The following is a 23860-nucleotide window of genomic DNA, read 5'->3' as shown; positions in this document are numbered from 1 at the left end:
TATATATACAGTATATATACACACATACACTGTAAAGTATGTATATAGTGCAGTATGTATAGCCACTTAACAGGAAACTGTAGGTTTGTATATGTGCACGTGAATAGCTTAACGCTAAACTCCCAGCAAACAGCTAAAGGCACAGATATATAATGGAGTCACTTTGCCAAACAATTTGCAATTCTCTCCATCCAGTGGGAGATTTATACAGCTCTTCCACGCAGCGCCGCCCTGCCAGGGCCACTTTTTCTCTGCTGCAGTAAGAGTGATACCAACAGGTCCCATCCCCCGTCCCTACCAGCCTGTGACTGTGACAATAAAAGGAGAAGAAGCTGACTGATGAGCACTTATCACTGTCATTCTGCTCTCTCCTTCAATGTGACCGGCTCAGTGTTCCCTGTACAGCACTGCGGTATATGTCAGAGCTATATACATGTATGATGATAGTGTGTGACTGTGGGGGGAGGGGACATTAGAGTGTAAGCTCCTCTGTACAGAGACTGATGTGACTGTGGGGGGGCATTAGAGTGTAAGCTCCTCTGTACAGAGACTGATGTGACTGTGGGGGGGCATTAGAGTGTAAGCTCCTCTGTACAGAGACTGATGTGACTGTGGGGGGGCATTAGAGTGTAAGCTCCTCTGTACAGAGACTGATGTGACTGTGGGGGGGCATTAGAGTGTAAGCTCCTCTGTACAGAGACTGATGTGACTGTGGGGGGGCATTAGAGTGTAAGCTCCTCTGTACAGAGACTGATGTGACTGTGGGGGGGCATTAGAGTGTAAGCTCCTCTGTACAGAGACTGATGTGACTGTGGGGGGGCATTAGAGTGTAAGCTCCTCTGTACAGAGACTGATGTGACTGTGGGGGGGCATTAGAGTGTAAGCTCCTCTGTACAGAGACTGATGTGACTGTGGGGGGGCATTAGAGTGTAAGCTCCTCTGTACAGAGACTGATGTGACTGTGGGGGGGCATTAGAGTGTAAGCTCCTCTGTACAGAGACTGATGTGACTGTGGGGGGGCATTAGAGTGTAAGCTCCTCTGTACAGAGACTGATGTGACTGTGGGGGGGCATTAGAGTGTAAGCTCCTCTGTACAGAGACTGATGTGACTGTGGGGGGGCATTAGAGTGTAAGCTCCTCTGTACAGAGACTGATGTGACTGTGGGGGGGCATTAGAGTGTAAGCTCCTCTGTACAGAGACTGATGTGACTGTGGGGGGGCATTAGAGTGTAAGCTCCTCTGTACAGAGACTGATGTGACTGTGGGGGGGCATTAGAGTGTAAGCTCCTCTGTACAGAGACTGATGTGACTGTGGGGGGGCATTAGAGTGTAAGCTCCTCTGTACAGAGACTGATGTGACTGTGGGGGGGCATTAGAGTGTAAGCTCCTCTGTACAGAGACTGATGTGACTGTGGGGGGGCATTAGAGTGTAAGCTCCTCTGTACAGAGACTGATGTGACTGTGGGGGGGCATTAGAGTGTAAGCTCCTCTGTACAGAGACTGATGTGACTGTGGGGGGGCATTAGAGTGTAAGCTCCTCTGTACAGAGACTGATGTGACTGTGGGGGGGCATTAGAGTGTAAGCTCCTCTGTACAGAGACTGATGTGACTGTGGGGGGGCATTAGAGTGTAAGCTCCTCTGTACAGAGACTGATGTGACTGTGGGGGGGCATTAGAGTGTAAGCTCCTCTGTACAGAGACTGATGTGACTGGCTCAGTGTTCTCTGTACAGCGCTGCGGTATATGTCAGAGCTATACTCACATTACAGCAGGTTTCTATTCCGCAGGCATATTTCCGCCATCACGATCTAGCACACAACATACATAAAGTATCAGACGGGAATATTATATAAAATACGACTTGAATGGGAGAAATTGGTAAAAAAATTGCCGCTTGTGAACTTTTTCTCCCACATGTTTCGGGTGTTGGGGGAAAGTGATTTCCAGAAACGTTGGTTTTCAGATGAAATCGATTTTCTGCCGACGTTCTTTGAATGGAAAGTTTGCAGACAGACGTGGCGGAGAGGGATTTGCATGTGATCGGCATTCCGCCGGCGGTGGGGGAGGAATGGATGCGATGTATCGCCCGGTTCAGACTCCTCCGGAAGGGACTTGTCACCCACTGGGCGATAAATATGTATCATGCGGTCTGTACGGGGGACGGCGGGAATCGCAGAGAGGGAAATTGCGCTATAGGGGGGGGGGCGACTCTAATCTGCCATGTTTACTCCTGACAGATTTATCAACCCTTCTATCCTCCTCTGAGCCATTTATCACGCAACCAAAACCTGCCGCATGTACGGGGGGATGCCAGTCAAAGTCGCGGAGAGTGTCGGTGAATAGGCCCGCGCATCTGACCTAGCATCAGCTGTATGTGGCGTGCTGAGCAATGTACAGATATTAATCACTTCAGAATAGAAATCAGGGTATGCCCTGTGACAAAGCCTCCGTCTGCTTCTCTCTGCGGAACGACGGCAATATCTCTGTTCGGGTGTCATCCGGGGTCACCGTCTACTTCCCGGGCTGAGGTGCCGGCTCAGAGATGACATGTAAATCCTGGTGTCAGTGTAGCTCTTGGTTGTGTATACAAAATTCTGACACAGATTAGCCTCTGATGCAGCCTCTCACCTTGTGACTGGCTACAATGTTAATGCTACAATGGGGAGACTGAGGAAATTTTTTCTCCTGTCTGCAGCAGACTGATCACAGGGGAGGAGAGAGTAAGGAAATGTTTCCTCCTGTCTGCAGCAGACTGATCACTGGGGAGGAGAGAGTGATAAAATGCTTTGTCATGTCTGCAGCAGACTGATCACAGGGGAGGAGAGAGTAAGGAAATGTTTCCTCCTGTCTGCAGCAGACTGATCACTGGGGGAGGGGAGACTAAGGAAATGCTTCTTCCTGCCTGCAGCAAACTGATGAGATCACATCAGCCTAGGAAAAGGCTTTTCAATTCAATTGTAAGACAACTTCTACTATAATCAAATCAGCTTTCCGTCCCCAAAAATATGATATGGAAAAAAGAAACGATCACGGGCAGTTTTGGCAGCTTCCTGGTTTGCTGCCTTTTCATCCGTTGCCGAGATCGAAAACTGCTTAAAAGTGGTTGAAATTGCTGGAAAATTGCTGTAAGCGGCCAGCGTATAGAAAAGGCTGAAATCCTATCTACTCAGAGAAAGCGCTGCTCTAGGCTCCCTTCAGTGCTAGCCACATGTCTGGAGGTCTAGGCACATAGTCACATGATCTCTCTAAATGAGAAAATTAGCTGGCCTGGTCCTTCCCTCCGACACAGGTCAGCTGACCAAACGGCCACACCTTCCGACACACGGCCAGCACTGAAAAAGAAACTAAAAAAATAGCTTTTCCCATAGACACACTCCTAAACCTTGTGGACGCCTTCCCGGAAGAGGCGGAGCTGCTATAGCGGCAAAGGGCGGAGCCAACTCAACACTAAACCCTACGGACTAAGACTGGGATGCCATTAGAGGGCGGAGCCAACCCAATACTGAACCCTACGGACTAAGACTGGGATGCCATTAGAGGGCGGAGCCAACCCAATACTGAACCCTACGGACTAAGACTGGGATGCCATTAGAGGGCGGAGCCAACCCAATACTGAACCCTACGGACTAAGACTGGGATGCCATTAGAGGGCGGAGCCAACCCAATACTGAACCCTACGGACTAAGACTGGGATGCCATTAGAGGGCGGAGCCAACCCAATACTGAACCCTACGGACTAAGACTGGGATGCCATTAAAGTTCATGTGCGTGTAAAGGCGTCCCAATACTTTTGGTAATATAGTGTATATATGTGTGTGTGTATATATGTATGTGTGTATATATATATATATATATAATATTTGTTTTTATTTTGTCCTAAATATGTTTTTTTTCATTATTTTGTTCATACAGTTTAAACACAAGACACAATAGTTACCTGTTTACCGTACCCTGATCCAGGTGTGAATGATTATTTTATGGAAGAAAGCTGGAGAAGTAACTTTACCCGATGCAAAGTCATTTTTCTTTCCGATACATCTGATGTGTATAAATGGGTCTCTTAGTCTTAAAAATGAGTCTTTTGGAGAATTTATCTGAACAATCCTCTGTAGTAAATGATCGAAGTTTTGCTCTTTCCACATAATTCAGGGAAAATGAACGATCAGATATTTTTTTTGTGTGCTAATACCGGCTGTATAAATGCAAATTGTAGTCCTGAGGGGGAAGGCGAGCGATATTAAGTTTATGTATAACCTTAATAACGGCACTGTAACTAGCTGACTCCATAGATTTAAAGGTGCAATCCAGGATGCGTTATTAAAAAGAACAATTTCTTTTATTGATGTTGCTTTTTTTACAAGCTATTTGTGCCGCATATCGAGCTGCTTTCATTATTCTCTGGCATTACGGCTGCCCAGATAGACGTTGCTGTTGGTGTGCCGGAAAACAACATCGTTCCCATAAACCGCTTCGCACTTGCAGTTCTTTAATTAAATGCCTATTAAGTAATTTGTAATGTCATTTTAATAAAACGCTTCACTATTGTGTTTAATTAGCCATCTGCCCTTGAGAGCCAAAAGAACAGCTCGTCAGTTCCTCTGTTGTAGGTCAGTGGAAGCGTCCAAGAAAGGCTGAAATCTTTCCCCTCAAATTCTATGGAAATATTTCATTGCATGCTTTTATTTTACATCCACTGGTTCTAGTGGAGCTGAGTAGGCCAGCCCACGCTTCCATGGGTCCAGCCATGGATTTCAAAGCTTTCTGAGCAATTCAAAGGGGTTTTCAGACTACCGTGTTTGGCGCTCGGAGCCATGGAGCGAGTATCAGCAAAACAGCAGAATTCGTTACATGTTCAAGAGCAGCTGTTGTTAAAGTGTTTAAAGACCGGACTGTCAGCCGAAAATCTGGGTCTGAACGTGCGAATTGTGGCCGTCAGCGACTAGTCAATGTTAGGGCAGAACGGGGGAGGGGCAAGACTGGTACAAGACAACAGAAGGGCAACAGTGCCGTGTCAGATTCCTCGCATCACCTTTCACCATCTCGCGGAGTCACCAGGCGGCCCAACCAAGTCATCTCGTGGAGTCACGAGGCGATGTAACAATCCACTCAATGCTTATGGATCTATGGACACAGCCCACTCTGACTAGGAGATGGTTCAGATTGGGGAGACTGCAATGACCCTCTTAGGTGGGGTGAGGGGGCGCAGCTCCCACAAACATCATATACCTCCTATAGAAATAAACAATCTCCCAATGCATTACAGCTTACAAGGGTATATAGATTCCCCACAATATTAATCTCATATGTGAGGTTCAAATACAGGGTAGTACTAATCTCAGATAAACACTGCTGGTAGTAGTAACTGTAGGGTATACCAGTAAGCACACTATGACAGGACGGTAAAGTATATTGCATGCAGGGTTGTAATAACAGTTCAATCCAATAGGTGGCAGTGCAATCAGCTCAGGCTAGTATACACAGTATGCCTCTAACCACTACTTGCGATTGAGATGACTGGAGAGATACAGGGGGAGGTATAGGCTCCTTCTGATCGAATCTGTGGCAGTATGTAGCAGGTATCTGGTTCTGTAAGGTGGCGGGCAGGAGAGCAGTTGCTCCACGTACAGTCTCCATTGACTGAACGCCGAGCAATTGAATCTCCCTCGCTTTTACCGAGGGAGCCGGCGTCCAGTGGGCGGAGCTACGATCGGCGGCCCTGGGAACGCGACGTCGCAATGTGACGTCGGAGCGGGAGGAGGCGGCCGGGATCTACGGACCAGACGCGGCGGCTGTGTAAGTCCCTGACAGGCGGCCCAACGAAGTCATCTCGTGGAGTTATCTCGTGGCCCAACAAAAGAGGGCCCGCGGCTGTGTAAGTCCCTGACAGGTGGCCCAACGAAGTCATCTCGTGGAGTCTAGTGGCCCAACGAAGTACTGATGGGGTGGTCATAATAATCTGGCCTCTCAGTGTATAGGGGTTATTTACTAAAGAGCCGAAGGATACAGCCGTAGCTTCCGCTGATCCTTTGGCTCGCTTTGGCCGCCTTTGCCCTTCGGTTCAGCCGAACCAAAGGGCTGCTGCACGGGCTCTTCACAATAGCCCGTACAGCAGCCGAAGGCAACTGAGCCGAACGCATATGCTGACAGGCGAAGTGTGGAGAAAGGTTGGCCAAAGCCGACCTTTCTCCACGTAAAAGACAGCTGGGCAGATCCAGCCGTGATGTCACGGCTGGCTCCACCCAGTTGTAAGAACAGAGCAGCGTCCCCAAATGACGGGGGTGGATGCTGATCTGTTGTTAAACAATCACAACTGGGCGGTGCCAGCCGTGATGTCACAGCCGGCTCCGCCAAGTTGTTATTTATTGGTCGGGTCCTGCTACATGATTCCGGCAGGTGACGGCCAATCGGAATCAGTTGGGCAGAGCTAGATGTCACTGCTAGATCCGACTAATTTGTTTTTTTATTTTGCCGGCATCTGTCGCTTCATTATGCGGCGGGAGTCCGTCGCATGGGATCGGGTTGTGTTGGTTTTTTTTCATTTTTTAAAAAAATTCTCCTATTTTTTTAAAACATTTTTAAAATAATTTTTCAACATTCTTTTTTTCCATTTCCCTTTTTTTTTATTCTTCTCGCTCCTTCAGGAGGTACCGAGCAGAATAGCCGAGCCAAATGCTGCTCGGCGGCATTCGGCTATTCACTTACTGCCGTCCGGCCCCCGTCATAGGGGGCGAACGGCAAAGAGTGAGCTGCCGGAGGTTCGGCTCAGCCAATCCAGATGTTGGATCGGTTGAGTCAAACTCCTTCTGCACTTCGGCTCACCCGAACATGCATAGTTACATAGTTACATAGTATTTGGGGTTGAATAAAGACATACGTCCATCAAGTCCAACCCATATTAGGTCCACGCATCATCTCATTCTTAGGGATACTGGTACCCCCGGATATTATGGTCCCTCAAGAAATTGTCCAAATGTTTCTTGAACAAATCTACACTCTTGGCTGAGATGACGGCCGATGGCAGCGAGTTCCAGACCTTACCCGCTCTTACTGTAAAGAACCCCCTTCGCCCCTTGTGCTGGAATTTTTTCTCCACCAATTTTAGGTGGCGGCCTCTAGTCTTTGTAATGGAGTTAATCTGAAACAGTTTGTTGCCAATGTTGCTGCCACCATTGAACATCTTGTACATGAAAATCATATCCCCCCTTAATCTCCTTAATCTCCAGCGTGAACATGTTTAAGTTCAGTAGCCTCGTCTCATAGCTCTGGTCCTCCATTCCCCTAATTAGTTTGGTTGCCCTCCGCTGGACTCTCTCCAGGTCAAGGACATCCCTTCTCAGTACCACATCCCTTCTCAGTGCAGAGCATGTAAAAACCTGGCCAGAGCTCTGGCTTGTTGCGGAGTTATTCCACCTCTACGGTGTGATCACCTAGCTCCCTTCCTGCGTGCCTTGCCATTTTGCTTCCTGACCCTTCCTCTGGACTTCCTGTTTATTGACCTTGGACCGACTATCTCCTCTGAACCTTTGCTGCCCGCCTCGACCCGGATTGGACCTGACTGCCCCCTTTGGATTGCCCCTTCGTACTTCTGTTCTCGGACTTTTCAGGCCGCTTCTTGCCAGTGGGTTCCCTCCACGCTGCCAGCCCACGGGTACGCCTGATAACGCCTGACAATGGAACAGCGAGGATGAAGGATCACCAACATATTAATCTGTCCTTATATTTGTGTTCTAATGTGCTTATCGGGTTGCTTTTCCGCTTCCTGCACTGCGACCAACTCTACAACTCTCTATGTCTGAAAATATTATATCTGTGTGCTTAAAGGAGAACTATGAGGGGGGGTGCTTTTCACTCACCTCATAGTTCTAGCCGACCTGTGACAATGAGACTGTCACAGGTCGGCTCAGTAGATCGGGAGGTGAGCGAACACATACCGGCGTTCGGTCGCCTCTCAATCCTGTCACGGCTCACTGCCATGACAAGGGGAGGGGCTGGATTCCCCTCTCCCCGCTCCGATCCGCCAGCGCTGACTGGCGGAACGGACGGGGGAGGGGGCGGGTACAGCTGGCTCTGCCTCTAGATAGGCAGAGCGGCTGTCACTCACGCAGCTGGGCGGATCTCGACGTCGATGTCGGGATCCGCTCCGGCTGCGGCGTCTCAGTATACCGCGAGTTGTAGCTCCCTATATACTGAGCTTAGGGTAACGGGAGGACGCTAGTTTGTGTCCTCCCGTTACCCTGAGGAGAACTATGGGGAAAAACACTGACCCCATAGTTCTCCTCCTTTAATTTTTCAGTGGTAAGAGATGAAAAAACAAAGCCCTGTAATTAAACGCTACATCATCATCTATATTTTACTAGAATGCAGTAAAAAAAATGTGAGATATTAAACTGTAAAATAAAATCTGTTTCTGCTCCGATGACTAAATACAAAGCATGCAAAATGTTCACTGTTAGGAAAAAAAATTATTGATTGAAATGCAATTTGTGCTCAGTGTGTGCGATTGCCTCCGCGTCTTTGCCTGTCCACTTCCCCCGGCTTTTATTTAACATGTTTTTGTACACGGGGAAAAAAAAAAAGCCCATTATTTGTCAGAAGGCGCAGGGTAGTACGCAAATATTATTATTCTAAGTTATTTCTCAGAAGTCCCAGTTAAGTGAACAACTAGAAAAAAAAGCAGATCACAATGGCGTCCAGTTAAAGGGACCATGCAGTGAAATATGATGGGCTCAGACTTTCCTAATCTGCATGCTTATTCCGTGTTAGTGACTCAGGGCCTGTTCACATGATATCAGGTCCTGATCAGGTGCGGATCTGCAGACGCGGTGCTACTGATGCAGTGCGATTTTGCCGCGTTTTTGATGCGTTCCAGGTAAAAATAATAACAAAAGTTTTTGCTGGAGTGGGGCTGTCAGTATGTTAGCTGCAGTGCAGTGCGTTTTTGACGCGTTTTGCGCACGTGAGAACTGTAGCCCATAAAACACATAGGGAGATATTGGGATGCATTTTTAGTGCAGGAGCGTACGGATCAGGTCAGCGCAGAAAAAGGACGTCGTGTGAACAGGCCCTCAAGGTTCTGAAGCCGCTCAGCTCGCATTTTTTAGAAAGCAGTTAGCGAAAGCAGAAATGTAAATGTGTAAAGTAGAAGACAGCTGAACTGTTTGATTAGTACATTTCATACAGCTGGTAGAGCAGAGGAGAAATCCTAAAAATGTCAGGGAGGTTTTATCATTTGTATGCCACAAATGTATTCCAAAAAAAGACTAATTGCATCATTTTCTGTCCCAGAGAAGCGTATAGTCAATGGACCAAAAACAATAATACACTAGAGGCAGTTTTGGGTAGAAGTCTCTGGGCGGATCCAGATATAATTGTCGGGATCCGCTTCAGCTGCGGCGTCTCCGTATATAGGGAGCAACTGCTCGCGCTATACTGTGGAGCCTCAGTATACCGCGAGCTGCAGCTTGCGGTATACTGAGCCTAGGATGACCGGAGGACGTGTGTCCTCCCGTTACCCTAAGGAGAACTATGGGCAAAAGCCTTAACCCCATAGTTCTCCTTTAAACATCCCATTCCAAAACTATGGGCAATATAAAGTGGCCGCCCACACAGCTATAACTGCCTCCACTCTTCTTGGAATGTTCCACAGGTTTCTGGAGGGTGCGTGTGGGATTGTGTGCCCATTTGTGAGGTCAGGTGCTGATGTTGGATGAGGAGAACTGGCACACAACTGGCATTCCTATTCATTGCAAAGGTGTTCAGTAGGGTTGAGGTCGGGGCTCTGTGAAGGACACTCGGGTTCCTCCACACCAAGCTGGTCCCACCATGTCCTTATGGAGCTGGCTTTGTACACAGGGGACAGTCATGGTGGAACAGAAAAGGGTCTTCACCAAACTGTAGACAAAAGTGCTCTCCCAGCCTTGTGGTAACAATGTCTTTGTATAGTGTAGACCAGGGGTGCCCATTAGGTAGATCGCGATCTACCGGTAGATCGCAAAGCAAACACTGGTAGATCGCGACCAGCTCACTGACCTGAGCTCCCTCCCGCGGTGCTAGTGCGGCTGAATGTGTCAGACGTGTGATGTGAAGGAGAAAGAGAAGGAGCGAGGAGAGAGAGAAGAGACGGCCAAGACAGAGGGCCAGTTTGCACCACAAAGTCTGCGTTCCAGAGTGTTCGGCCTGTAGAACGCACAGAAACGCAAGCCGGCTTGCAGCATTTTTGCAGATCGCACTAGACCCGGAATGCAGGCACTAATGTGCCTGTTTTCCCGGGTGCGTGCGATCGCTCTGCGCGCTGGGGCCGCGGCTGCCGTGCCATTGATTTCAATGCACCGCCATGCCCCTGAACGCAGGTGTTTTTTCATTGGTAGATCTCATTGAACTCGTCATTTGAAAAGTAGATCTCCAGGCGAAAAATTGTGGGCACCCCTGGTGTAGAATGAACAGTTCCAGGTTTTGGCACCAGTTGTTGAACCAATCTGGCCACACAAGACTTATCCCTGTTTATTGAAATGCTCATAGTCTGAGGGGAGAACTTTTCTCCCAATCAACATCCTAATTCCTCAATAAAGGAAGTCATTGGCTCTTGAAGTTTTGTGATCAGATAAATTCACTTGGGCTTTAAACCATCTCACTCTGGTGCTGTCTTTTCCTCACCCCTCATTAGTTGATCACATGACAGGGTGACCTTAAGCCACAGTTGTTCCGAATCCGCTAGCATTTGCTTTGAGCCGAGCGCAGAAACGTTTCCCAGATGTTCTCGGTTTCGGCTGACATTGCATCATCTTTTATCGATTCCCCCGGCAGAACATTTTGAGATTATTATTCACTTTGTTTATCTCGATGAATTGAGTATCGGGTACGCGGGGTCTTGTTTGTTTTTGTTTACGAAAAAGCCTGAGACTGACGGTTGTGCGTCTTCTCTCCCCTGCAACGGCAGTCGACGATAATTATGTAAATAGAGGTGACGAATTCTGCAGCGTTCTGCGCATAACAAATCACAGCCAGAGTGGCAAAGAATAGATCTTCTTCCACTTAATAGCTGCACACATAAAATGAGCAAAAAAACTGATTAAAAAATCACTTTGCTTTGGCACCTCAATCTTGCAATGTTTTAGCATTTTGAGATAACAAGATAATGTAAGAGCAATATTCATCAATTCACAAACAAATGAGAAAATGCAGCAAGACATCTGTTGGTGACATTGTGAAGATAAAAGAGCAATTTGAGCAGAGAGGGAAAAAGGTATTAATTGTTTGTAATGGAAGAGTCTTCACATCCCATTCCCTCTGCTCGGAGTTGATACATTGAAACAAAAGGCCACTCTCTGCGAGTCAATAAGACGCCACCTAGTGGCGGGTTATCAGATTGGCAAAAACATCAAATTGGCTGCAGCCAAATCACATCACTCACTCTGCAGGGATAGATCGAGAAGTGAGCGAGCGACGGTATGTGTTCGTTCACTTCCCGATCTATTGAGCCGACATGTGATAGTCTCATTGTCACAGGTCGGCTCGAACTATGAGGTGAGTGAAAAGCCCCTCCACCCCCTCATACTTCTCCTTTAAAGAAGAGGTTTTGGGCTCTATAGATCAAGAACTGAGTGATCGCAAAGCACGTACCATGTGCTTTTCACTCAGCCTCATAATCTGAGCCGACCTGTGACAATTAAATAGCAGAGAGCCGTGACAGGGGAGTGACTGGATTCCCCCCCCGCTCCGATCCTCCAGCGCTGACTGGCGGAACGGACGGGGGAGGGGGCGGGTACAGCTGGCTCTGCCTCTAGATAGGCAGAGCCAGCTGTCACTCACGCAGCTGGGTAGATCCAGACAGAATTGTCGGGATCTGTCCCGGCTGCGGCGGTCTCAGTATATAGGGAGCTGCAGCTTTCTATATACTGAGCTTTGGGTGACGGGAGGACGCTAGTTTGTGTCCTCCCGTTACCCTTAGGAGAGCTATGGGGAAAGGCCTTAACCCCATAGTTCTCCTTTAAATCACAGCTGGGATGTCACTCTACATGTGAAATAATATTGTGATTATAATGAACCTTTGCAATGACATAAAAGGGTTTCCTGTTCTCTCACATCCTGCACAGATGTCCGTCTGCTGCCATGTGCAGGTTTTGTACCCATCATGCATACACTTGCTCATTTTTAGATTCGCTCAGGAGTTCATTAACTTAGAGATGTTCATTCCACCCGCCTGTGTGTGAGGAGGGGTATATGAATGAATATGTGGTGATGGCAATCTGCGATGACTAAGACCTTTCTGTAGGAAGAAATGCATCAGCATGATCGTCCAGAGCGGTTTGTATGCTTTGAAATAAACATTTGCAGGGACTTGCTGCTGTGTGCCGGCTTTCTTCGTTTTACCTTGTGGTCTATGGGCGGACAGGGATCTTGTTGTTTCTGAGTAGGACGGGGAGGTGGAGCTCGTCTGATTTTTTAACATTTCTGTTCAGTAGCAGAATTCATATTATTTGCTTTACAGTAAAATAGCAGATATGTGAACGTGCCCCTGCTGCATTCTGTATTTAGCTCAGTAGATGGCACCTGGGATTGGCACACCAGGCATAAGGAAGGGAGATGCCAGCTGGTCTATGTAGGCATGGCTGGGTATCCCTTTGCTATGTAGTAAACGCATGCAGCGTCTTTATAAACGTATGGCGGTGTTTATTTCTGCCATTACGGACATTTATCATTATAAAATCTCTAATAACACCATTAAGGGTTGGAGCCAAATGCTTTGATTTTCAGTATCGAGGCTCCTGATTGTGAATGTTTTCCGTGTGATCGCCTATATAAAAGGTGGCCATACAGTGTACAACCATCGCAAGACCTTAGTCTTGCGATGGTTGTAAAGTGATTAAAAAAACGTACGATCTGCCCATCTTGGACAGGCAGATCGCACTCTCCATCATCGCAAGCCTGCCCCCCTGAGGGGCGGGCTTCCGATGATCGCAATGCTGAACGGGCAGTGTGCGCGTGCGCACACCGGCCCGTTCGGCATTTGTCTCCCGAGCACCGTTCAAACAGTTTTCTAGCATGCTCCGTAGACAAAAGACGTGTGACCGTACAGTAGAAACGGTCGCACGTCTTCGTTCACACTGTTCGATTCTCATACGATCGCGGGAAATCCAGCGATCGTACGAGAATCGAGCAGTGTATGGGCACCTTAATTCTGAATACGAAGGCTTGGGGAGAAGCGCCTAAAGAAAAACTGACTGCATCCGGAATTGTACAATGGCAAAACACGCGGCAATCCGATTCCGAACCCGAGCGGCGTACCCTCGGCGTCTGAGGCGGAAGCACAGCGGGACTAATGTGGATGTTCTATTGTTTGTTTGTATAAATCAGAATACAATTATTAAACATAAATAATGCAGTGGCAAGGTGAAATCTATTTACATACAAAATTGGAGTTTCATGACATTCAGCGCCATTCCTGGGAAGCAGATGGTTGGCTTCTCGTATAAAGGAAGTCTCTGGCTGCATTATTAATTGGAGTCAGATATATAACTGCAAAACAAGCACTTTGTTATTAAAAGCTGCTTTGCTGTGCCAGATATGATTTTACAAAATGGCCCAAAAAAAAATAGCAAATGTGCTTCCTTTCAGCCATGCGAACTGTAGCCTGTAAAGACACCTTCTAGTGCCGGGGTCCTGGTTTGACTCCCACCAAGACCCTGTGGGGACTGCGTCTGTGTGGACACCTTCTATAGGCCTTCACGTTTCCTCCCACCAGGGAGATTTTTGGTTAGAGAATAGGAGTAGGTACTCACCAAATAGGTGTCGCTTTATGGCATATGGTTTGTAGTGTTGCACATTCCCTCCCTTTGCTTTCCTATATTTTAGACATAATAAGACCTGAGGAAACACTGAAGAGGGAAATGGGAGTTAAATAAGCCCCATCATTGGTGACAGTGGGAGTAGTAATCACCCCCAGTATTGAAGTCAATGGGAGTAATAGTAACTTCTAGCATTGATGTCAGTGGCCAAAATACAAATACCCAGCATTGGTGTCAGTGGCATTACTGTTTAACTCCTGCTAATATTGGTGGTCAGTGGCAGTGAAATGTAACCCTCCGAGCACTGGTGGTCAGCAGCAGTGACTCCTGCATTGGTATTCAGTGTTTTCTTACTCAAGCATCCGCCCAGGCAGTGACCCCTGCATTGGTATTCAGTGTTTTCTTCCCCAAGCATCCACCCTGGTAGTGACCCCTGCATTGGTATTCAGTGTTTTCTTCCCCAAGCATCCACCCTGGCAGTGACCCCTGCATTGGTATTCAGTGTTTTCTTCCCCAAGCATCCACCCTGGTAGTGACCCCGGCATTGGTATTCAGTGTTTTCTTCCCCAAGCATCCACCCTGGCAGTGACCGCTGCATTGGTATTCAGTGTTTTCTTCCCCAAGCATCCACCCTGGCAGTGACCCCTGCATTGGTATTCAGTGTTTTCTTACCCAAGCACCCACTGCCATGCCGCTGCCTCTCTTTACGATGACGTTGGGCCAGGACTATGGTTGAAGTGTTGGTCAAAGACATCTCACCCTGACAGTTCCAGTACCTCAGTGCCAGCTGTTGGAATGCAGAGAGTGTTTTAGCACCCGGCACCCTGCTGCCACTCCGCAAGGTCCAAGTGTCCTGGGTTTTGTGGGATAACCTGGTGGGCATGGGCACTCCAAGTCAGGGTTCAAAATCCTGGGAGCGTCCCACAGAATCTGGAACACATGGCAACTGCGCTAAGTGCCGGAGTTGCTACGTGATCGATGGGACGCTTTGCAGCTCCTATAGGGAGTGAGGCACATAGTACCGGAACAGTGGTGGGAGGTGCCAGTATGCAGTTCCAGAAAAAAAAAAGGACCTGCCTCCGACAATGGAGCGACATACTGAATAGTAACAGACAAGTGTGTACTTATGTGAGACTGCGGTGGGACATTAGAGTGTAAGCTCCTTTGTTTTTGGAGTGATGGTAAATGGTTCAATATTCTCTGTGAGAGGCTGTGAAAAAGTGTTATCATTATATAACGTATATAGAAAGTAAAACAGGTTTTTCTATTAATCCGGCAATGTGCTTTTTAGTTGCATATACAGGTGAAACTCGAATAATTAGAATATCGTGCAAAAGTAATTGCAGTAAGTGCTGCAAAAGGGGCCCAAACCAAGTACTGAGTACATATGCATGCTGGTACTTTTCAGAGGTCCGATATTGTTCTATGTACAATCCTTGTTTTATTGATTGCATGTAATAATCTACTTTTTTGAGGTTGTGGATTTGGGGTTCTTGGGGTTTTCATGAGCTGTAAGCCATAATCATCACAATGATGACAAATCACGGCTTGAACTATCTTGCTTTGCTTGTAATGAGTCTCTCTCATATATTAGTTTCACCTTTTAAGTTGCATTAGTGAAATAAATGAACTTTGCACGATATTCTAATTATTCCAGTTTCACCTGTACAGTACATGGTGAACACAGTATTTCGTCTCAAGTGAGATTGGCTCCATTTTTACTTCCAACTGTTAAACTTCCTCTATAAATAGATTTTCCTCTCCGTACATTCTGATTAGATTTTAGCCGGTATCAGGCCATTTGGGTATCGGTTAAGTACTCAATTATTCTATTTGAGAATCTTCCTCCAAAATTGCCCTTTTTAGATATTTCTTTTGCACTCGGCAACATGTTTTTTTTCTATATTTTGTAGCGTTTATGTATAAGTGACATTTTCCTGATGACGCCGAGTCTAATTCTCCGAGACGCGTGCTATATTTAGTGCAGGATCTTTACCAGAGCGCGTAAATGCCAATCAGCAAACGAGATTTGGTGAGCTTTAATGAGTCACGTTCTAATTTTATAAATCCATAGTGGTCACATATCCCAGACGGGGCTTGAAACCTTTTTCCATCCAGATGAACAAGGCTTCTCCCTCTTCCTGGAATGTGTCTAATGAATGGATCACCTAGTTTTGTCACTCTGAAGAACCATTGCAGGATTAATCATTGTAACCCAATTTTCCTGCTAATGAGGATTATTTAGTACACTTTGGATCTAGTGACGACTGTGGAGGGTCTTGGGAGACTGGAGATACATGTTTACTAATTGAGCAAAGCTATTCCTCAAGAAGGTGGAATGGGCCTGGGGCATGAGGGCTGCGCGACAACCAACCTCATCCGAGCAGGATTCATCTATTAGCTGATGTGACTCCACTAACTGAAAATCTAATTTGCTATGAAATGGACTCAACTGTGACATGGGATGGTCATATCGAGAAACAATTGTATGTTTATGGTACCCTGTGACCATCCCATGGGCAATCAGCCAGAGCTCTATAAACAATATTAACCTTAATAGTGTGTGACTGTGGGGGTGGGGGGGGGGCATTAGAGTGTAAGCTCCTCTGTACAGAGACTGATGTGACTGTGGCGGGACATTAGAGTGTAAGCTCCTCTGTACAGAGACTGATGTGACTGTGGGGGGACATTAGAGTGTAAGCTCCTCTGTACAGAGATTTTCTGGTGTGATTGTGGCGGGACATTAGAGTGTAAGCTCCTCTGTACAGAGACTGATGTGACTGTGGGGGGACATTAGAGTGTAAGCTCCTCTGTACAGAGACTGATGTGACTGCCTCAGTGTTCTCTGTACAGCACTGCAGTATATGTCAGAGCTATATACATGTATAACAATAATAGTGTGTGGCTGTGGAGGGGACGTTAGAGTGTAAGCTCCTCTGTACGGAGACTGATGTGACTTGCTCAGTGTTCTCTGTACACCGCTGTGGTATATGTCAGAGTTATATACATGTATAATAATACTGTGTGACTGTGGGGGGCCATTAGAGTGTAAGCTCCTCTGTACAGAGACCGATGTGACTGTGGGGGGACATTAGAGTGTAAGCTCCTCTGTACAGAGACTGATGTGACTGTGGGGAGGACATTAGAGTGTAAGCTCCTCTGGTGCAGAGACTGGCTTGACTGGGTCAGTGTTCTCTGACCTAACCATTCCCACAGATGATTCCCATAAAAAGGGAATTATAGTATTTGAATGTTTTGATCCCGGGAATGTGCTACTCTTATGACCAGGAGGGAATGTGCTTCATATTAGGATTGGTGTCATTAGCATATAACCGGTGTCTGTTTCGCCTTCCGGTGGGCCGCCACTATGGGAATTCATGGAAGAATCGCCTTCCCGGGCCTGTGTCTGTTCTCAGCCTTGCTGTGTGTGTCTCTCTATTGTATATAGTGAAAGTTTCCACCGATACCTCACCTGTATTATTTAAGTTTATTTTGTATCTATATTATGTGTAAAGGGTGAACGGACCTCAATGTGTTATGTGACCTTTTCTATTCGGTTATGAAAACATAACGATCGAAGTTCGCTCATACAATGTATAAACCATAAATCCTTCTCATAAAAAAAAAAAAAAACGCAATCATGAAGCTACAAAGCACTGAATGTCTCCGGGAAGATGATGTCCGAGTGTATTATTCATTTCAGGAGCGGCGGACTTCGCTGGCACGAAGCAAACAATGCTGAAACACGTTTCACACTAATAATATGTTGGTGACAAAAGTATATTACATTATTAAACACAATTAGTAATGAATCCGCATTGTTTAGATCCAAAGCCGCGATAAAATAAAGAGTCGCTACATTTTATGGTCAAATAAAATTTGATTGAAATTTTTTTTAAGAACGTTAGCAAATTCTATAGCTTGAGTTGTTTTCACGTCAATGCCTTGAATTCCGAATCTCTAATCTGTTATTATAGATGTCATAATATTCTCATTAATTGAAAAGTCTTGCTGAATAAATTGGCTGTTTTTCCTCACACACGAGGGGAATTGTTATAGTTCGCTGCTGGTACCAGATGTCTTACCTTCTCTAGGGCCAGTTTACTGTAAAACAGTTGGAGAAAAGGAAGTGTTTGCATTGCCTGCAGCACCCAGTCTGACGGTGGTTGTTTATTGTACAGACAGAAAGCTCGTCTGACCTTATCCTTGCTGTGTAGAGGTATTTGGTTTTTTTTGGGGGGTGGGGGGGGGGCTAAGAGACAGGGTTCTGCCAACTTAGCTTAGACTGTCGCTTCTCCTGGAAAGTATTGTAAGCACAAAAAATACTTGTAAATGTAATGTAATCTAAATGTTAAGCACAAAAAAGAGGGGCGCCTTCCCTAGTGCAGATGAGTTTTATTCAGGTGCAGGCAAATAGTTACAATGATACTCACAAAAAGTCATTGAATAAAAGCCTTAGGACCAAGAACCAGGAGGGCAAGTGGAAGTTTTGACAGGACAGTTCCTATGTGCCAGTAACCAGCGTTGACGCGTTTTCGGGGCGAGCCCCCTTTCGTCAGAACAGTTATTCCTTTTAGATACTGCAGTTTCCCTGGCTGAAGTAGGGCAGCGTCCTGCAGCATGCATCCATACTAAATCCTTTGGAGGAGCGGTTGTCCCTGGCGCTTTTTGGATAGTTTTCATTTGTTCCAAACTAAATGTATTCCAATAAAAAGTTCAAGAAGAGTCTGTGTAAATGTCCAATATGTTTCTGGACTCAATGGCGGTCCCTTCATCAGGGCTGGATACATAATTTACTTAAGGGCTTTCCAATATGTTTCTGGCCTCAATGGTGGTCCCTTCACCAGGGCTGGATACATAATTTATTTATATATTACAGGTATTTATACAGCGCCGACAATTTAGGCAGCACTTTACATAGTTGCACATTCACATCAGTCCCCGCCCTCGAGGAGCTTACAATCTAAGGGTCCCTATCTCACATGCATACATAGAGGGCCAACTTAGAGAGGAGCCAATTAAGCTACCAGCATGTCTTTGGAGTGTGGGAGAAAACCTGTCACGATCTGGGATCAGAGTCCAGCAGCTGAAGCAGCAGGCACATTCGTGGTATAACAGGCCGAGTTCAGTACACAAGCAGACGGTAGTAGTATAGGAGCAGGCAGAAGCGTAGTCAGTGAGCAAGCCGAGGTCAGGAGCCAAAGGTATCAGGTATGTAGCAGGAGACGGTGAGAGTAGTCGGTGAATCAGCAGCCAAAGGTCGGTACACGGGTAGCAGTATGAGTAGATTGTAGCACAGAGGGAGCAGGAAGCAAGATAATGGCATGAGCACAATAATCTAGCAAACAGGAAGTGCAGAGGCGTGGCTTAAATAGGAAGTTCAGGGGAGGAGCAAGGAGTTCAGAGTTCAGCAGAAATTAGGTTTAAATGAGGAATAGACAGGAGATCAGGCAAGGAGCTATCCAACGTACTAAGGTGACTCAGCAGGAAGGACCAGCTACAGCAGAGGCCCCGGGTTCAGATCTGGTTCCTGACAAAACCGGAGGACTCGGAGAAAACCCACACAGCACAGGTTACAACATGCAAACTCCTTGCAGATAGTGACATGGCCAGAATTCAAACCGGGGACCCCCAGTGCTGCAGGGCAGAAGCGCTAACCACTGCGCCAGTGTGATGAAATATCAAATGAATGGACTTGGGGTATTGAAGTCACAGAGGTAACAAACAGCAGCATTTAGGCAGAGGCAACAACCGGCGACTAAAAGCGCTCTGTTCTTCATCTCTTTCTTCATGCAAGTAACTAAAAAAACCTTCCTAGTATCCTGGCTCCACTTTTCATCCTCTGGCCTCACTTAGAGTGAGTTACCAACCCTGAAAAAATAGGCAGGTTGGGCGTTTTGAATTCATTGACTGCAGATTTACTGCATCAGCGACGTTCAAAATACTAAAGCTTAAAGAGAACTATGAGGTGGGTGAAAATCACTCACCCTCATAGTTTGAGCCGACTTGTGATGATGAAACTGCCACAGGTCGGCTCAATAGATCGGGAAGTGAGTGAACACATACCGTCGCTCGCTCACTTCTCGATCATGTCTCTGCAGAGAGCAGTGACTGTCACTCACGGTTCCCTGCAGGGATTCCTCCCTCCCCACTCTGATCCTCCAGCGCTGACTGGCGGAACAGACGGGGGCGGGTACAGCTGGCTCTGCCTCTCGATAGGCAGAGCCAGCTGTCACTCACGTAGCTGGGTGGATCTCGACGTCGATGTCCCCCAAAATAAGACCTAGTTGTGACCATTCCCAGTGCCGGTGGTGGCATAAGCGGGAACTTGAAGAGCCGCGGGAGAGAATCAGCGGTGCCAATGAAGCCGGCGCTAGAGGAAGCGAGGCGGCAGTGGAGGGAGCAGAGCCGCATAAGCCGATGTTTCCTCTATAGCGCCGGCTCCTGTCACAGGCGGAGTGATACCAAATGCACTGCGCCTGTGAGGAATCGATATTTAAAGTGCGTTTCGCTCATTCTGGCCAGCGATTGGTTAGCAAATTGCTCTTGGAAAGGTACGGCACCCCTGATCTCCATATTTTTGTACATGAATACATGTAGACTGTTGTACATGAATAAGTGTGGATTGTTGTGCAAATAGATTCCCTTTAATGAATACCCTTGAGAAGTTCTTATGATAAGTACCTATGAACAAACCCGACTCTACGGGACCCGCAGTGTCAGCCGCTTGTACGGGGACTCTGTTCCAATAGATACTTAGTCATAGGGATGTTGCTGTTGACTCTTGTCCATGCTGTTACACCATCTCCATCATCTTTTAGATTGTAAGCCCTCAGGGGCAGGGCCCTCCGTACCATCTTGTCTTGATTTGTATTGTGATTGTAATGTCCTCCTTATATTGTACAGCACTGCGTACACTGTTGGCGCTACATAAATCCTGTATAATAACATTAATAATAATCAGGAACGGACGCCATGCAGGCCCCTGCAATATCCTTGCCAAGCAGCCGCTGGGATTTCTTTTTAAGCCTTAAAAACAAAACAAGGACTTGAGAGAGTTCAATATTGATGTGACACATCTCCTCTCTTTTGTTTTTCCCCAACAGTTCCCCCTGATGATCCGGTAATTATTGGCGGCCCGATAATAAGCCTACGAGCCGGAGACCCGCTGAATTTAACCTGCCACGCGGACAACGCCAAACCAGCGGCGACCATAATCTGGATGAAGGACGGCGACGTGCTGAACGCGGCCACATACTCCAAGGTCAGCATTTCCACAAGCTGTGTTTTCCAACGCTTTACTGCTGCTGAGAGGACCGCTCTGGGCCGCGCATCAGCGCAGGGCTACAGGGAGCTGCCGCCGCTCCAGAGCGTCCTCATCTCCGTTACATCTTCATTATCCAAGAATTTTGGGGAAGTGATGGTCTCGGGGGCGCAACTCTGCAATTCCAGGCAGCTTTATGGGATCAGGAGAGGTGTATCTCAACGTTTTGATCTGTCAGACTGTGCAGCGGTTTCGCACTTTTTCCCTTTTTTGGATTATAGAGAACCAGTCTCTAGGGTATAAAGTCACATTAGCAACCAAAAAGCTGTTAGCATAATGTGCTAGTAGATATCTCTGCTTGTCAAAATGACTCCGATGTACCCAGGTAACCCCTCCACAAATAACAGAGAGGCAGCCACATTGTATATGACTGAGGTGTCTATGTCTTGCCATGCACAAGGGGTTGGCTGAGCTTAGACAAGGTTTAGGGTAACTGAAAATGGTTATTATGTGAGGAAATTGTTTATATCTATTGTGAGGATTAACTCCAAACGGTAGCACATTAAGGACACCGCCCCTCGCTTTACACTTCTTAAAGGAGAACTATGAGGTGAGTGCTTTTCACTCACCTCATAGTTCTAGCCGACCTGTGACAATGATACTGTCACCGGTCGGCTCAGTAGATCGGGAGGTGAGCAAACACATACCGGCGTTCGCTCACCTCTCGATCCTGTCACGGCTCTCTGCTGTGACAGGGGAGGGGCTGGATTCCCCCCTCCCCGCTCCGATCTGCCAGCGCTGACTGGCGGAACGGACGGGGGAGGGGGCGGGTACAGCTGGCTCTGCCTCTAGATAGGCAGGGCCAGCTGTCAGTCACGCAGCTGGGCGGATCCCGGCACAATTGTCGGGATCCGCTTCAGCTGCGGCGTCTCAGTATACTGAGAGCTGTAGCTCGCGGTATACTGAGCTTAGGGTGATGGGAGGACGCTAGTTTGTGTCCTCCCGTTACCCTAAGGAGAACTATGGGGAAAAGCCCTGACCCCATAGTTCTCCTTTAAGAACAAACCGACAGTCCCTATCTTGTTCGTAACCCCGGGGACTGTCTATATAGGATATTCATTCACTGCTCGCGGTATACTGAGGCGTCTCAGTATACAGCGAGCTACAGTGAGCTACAGCTCCCTATATACTGAGCTTAGGGTGACGGGAGGATGCTAGTTTGTGTCCTCCCGTTACCCTAAGGAGAACTATGGGGAAAAGCCTTAACCCCATAGTTCTCCTTTAAGGGCTTCTTTGCCCACTTTTATTAACGCAGAACTACTGGTGCATTGTTATTGGCACAGTGACTTTAAAGGGGTTCTAAAGCCTCCCGGTTTTTTTGCCTATATCTACTGCTGACAAGTGCTGTTCGTGCGGCCGCAAAGGATCTTTGGGCGGGCGCATGCGCAGTTCGGATTCTCGGCCGGGATACGAGCAGAGACGCAAGGTAAGTCTATGGACGCGTGCACCCGCATGCAGACACCGCTGGATCGGAAGTGCCTGTAAGCAGAGGGGAGTCAGCGCTGGATCGGAGAGCCGCCGCACCGCTGGAGGGACAGATGAAAACATCAGGAAAGAAGAGGAAGATCGAATTAAGAGACATCATTTAAGGTAAGTGCTGACACTAACATGGGGGGGGGTGTATCCTTTAATGTCACTTTAAGATTACGGCCTACTGGTGCAATGTTATTGGCACAGTCACTTGATGTCTGGTGATCTCCTCTTTAACACTCAGTGTGGCTTCAGAATATTTGCCCTTTCTACTCACAAAGGTCTTTTTTTTTGTCTCGCACGTTCCTTTCCAGCAGGCAAAAATTCATCTCTGTGGGTAAAGCAAACCCTAAATGCCTGGTTTTCAGGCTGCTCCATCCTTGTGGCGCCCCCAGCCCTATTTTGTCACTCACACGGCTGTAGATTTTGCAGTAACATTTACTTCTGTGTATTTGCTCCCAGCAAGCCGACTTTATAATCCCCGAGTCCGGAGCAAACAGGTAATTAAAAAATGCCTGCTGAAAATGCAGCCAAAGCCGTGCCCGTTCCTTCCTGGAACGCTCTGTGGCGGCTCACCAAGTTCTATGGTGGTGCCATTGAACCAAGAGAATGGGAGGAAATTGAAAGCTTTTGCATGCGTTTAGCATATCATTACATTCCTCACATATCTTTTGTGCCTGAAAAAAATGCCACAATGGGAGGAAAGAAATGAATTCAGTTCCTCCGGAGAGAGGAAAAAGTAACGTTCATAGGAATATTTCAATAACTGGGATTTAAATATTCAGCCCTTTCATGGTCGTCTGTGTAGGCACGCCACAAAAGAGTGGTATAATTTAGACGAGAACACGACGGCGATGATGCATGAGGATTAGGAAGCCGCGGGGGTTGCAGAGGGCTACAAGTATACCATAGAGACTGTTACAGGTCGAGACGAGTCTGCAGAAACAATGTCACCTCAAGGTGAGGAGCGAAGGGGTTTGGCGATCAGATTACCGGCGCTGTGACAGGGTGAGAGGTCTGTTATGGACACAATCCACACAGCGGGTTCCTTGTCAACATTCTCTATTCTCTACTTCAGTCACCGGGCTGCTCTTCAAGCATGCAGGTATCAGAGAAAATGAGAGGCTTCTTTGTAAATCTTTCTACTACTAGCAAGGAGCTGGGGTGCCCAGATTTCATTTCCCTTTCATATCTTAAAGGAGAACTATGAGGGGGGGGGGGGGGGGGGTTTTTCCCCCCCCTCATGGTTCTAGCCGACCTGTGACAATGAGACTGTCACAGG

The 23860-nt window shown here is 47.2% G+C and overlaps 1 protein-coding gene across 3 annotated transcripts in view; it reads left to right on the top strand.

Annotated features, from left to right (window-relative positions):
• Positions 1-23860, top strand: part of KIRREL3 (kin of IRRE like 3 (Drosophila)) — a 338979-nt gene that overhangs the window by 122461 nt on the left and 192658 nt on the right. For all 3 annotated transcript variants that reach the window (XM_018561196.1, XM_018561194.1, XM_018561195.1), the window contains exon 4: positions 20891-21048. In XM_018561196.1, the coding sequence (XP_018416698.1) occupies positions 20891-21048 (158 nt within the window). The remainder of the gene's footprint in view (positions 1-20890; positions 21049-23860) is intronic.

The sequence above is a fragment of the Nanorana parkeri genome, unplaced genomic scaffold, assembly GCF_000935625.1.
Source record: "Nanorana parkeri isolate BGI_ZX_2015 unplaced genomic scaffold, ASM93562v1 scaffold506, whole genome shotgun sequence".
In the NCBI taxonomy this organism is placed as follows: Eukaryota; Metazoa; Chordata; class Amphibia; order Anura; family Dicroglossidae; genus Nanorana; species Nanorana parkeri.
This window is presented reverse-complemented; position numbering and strand designations above follow the sequence as displayed.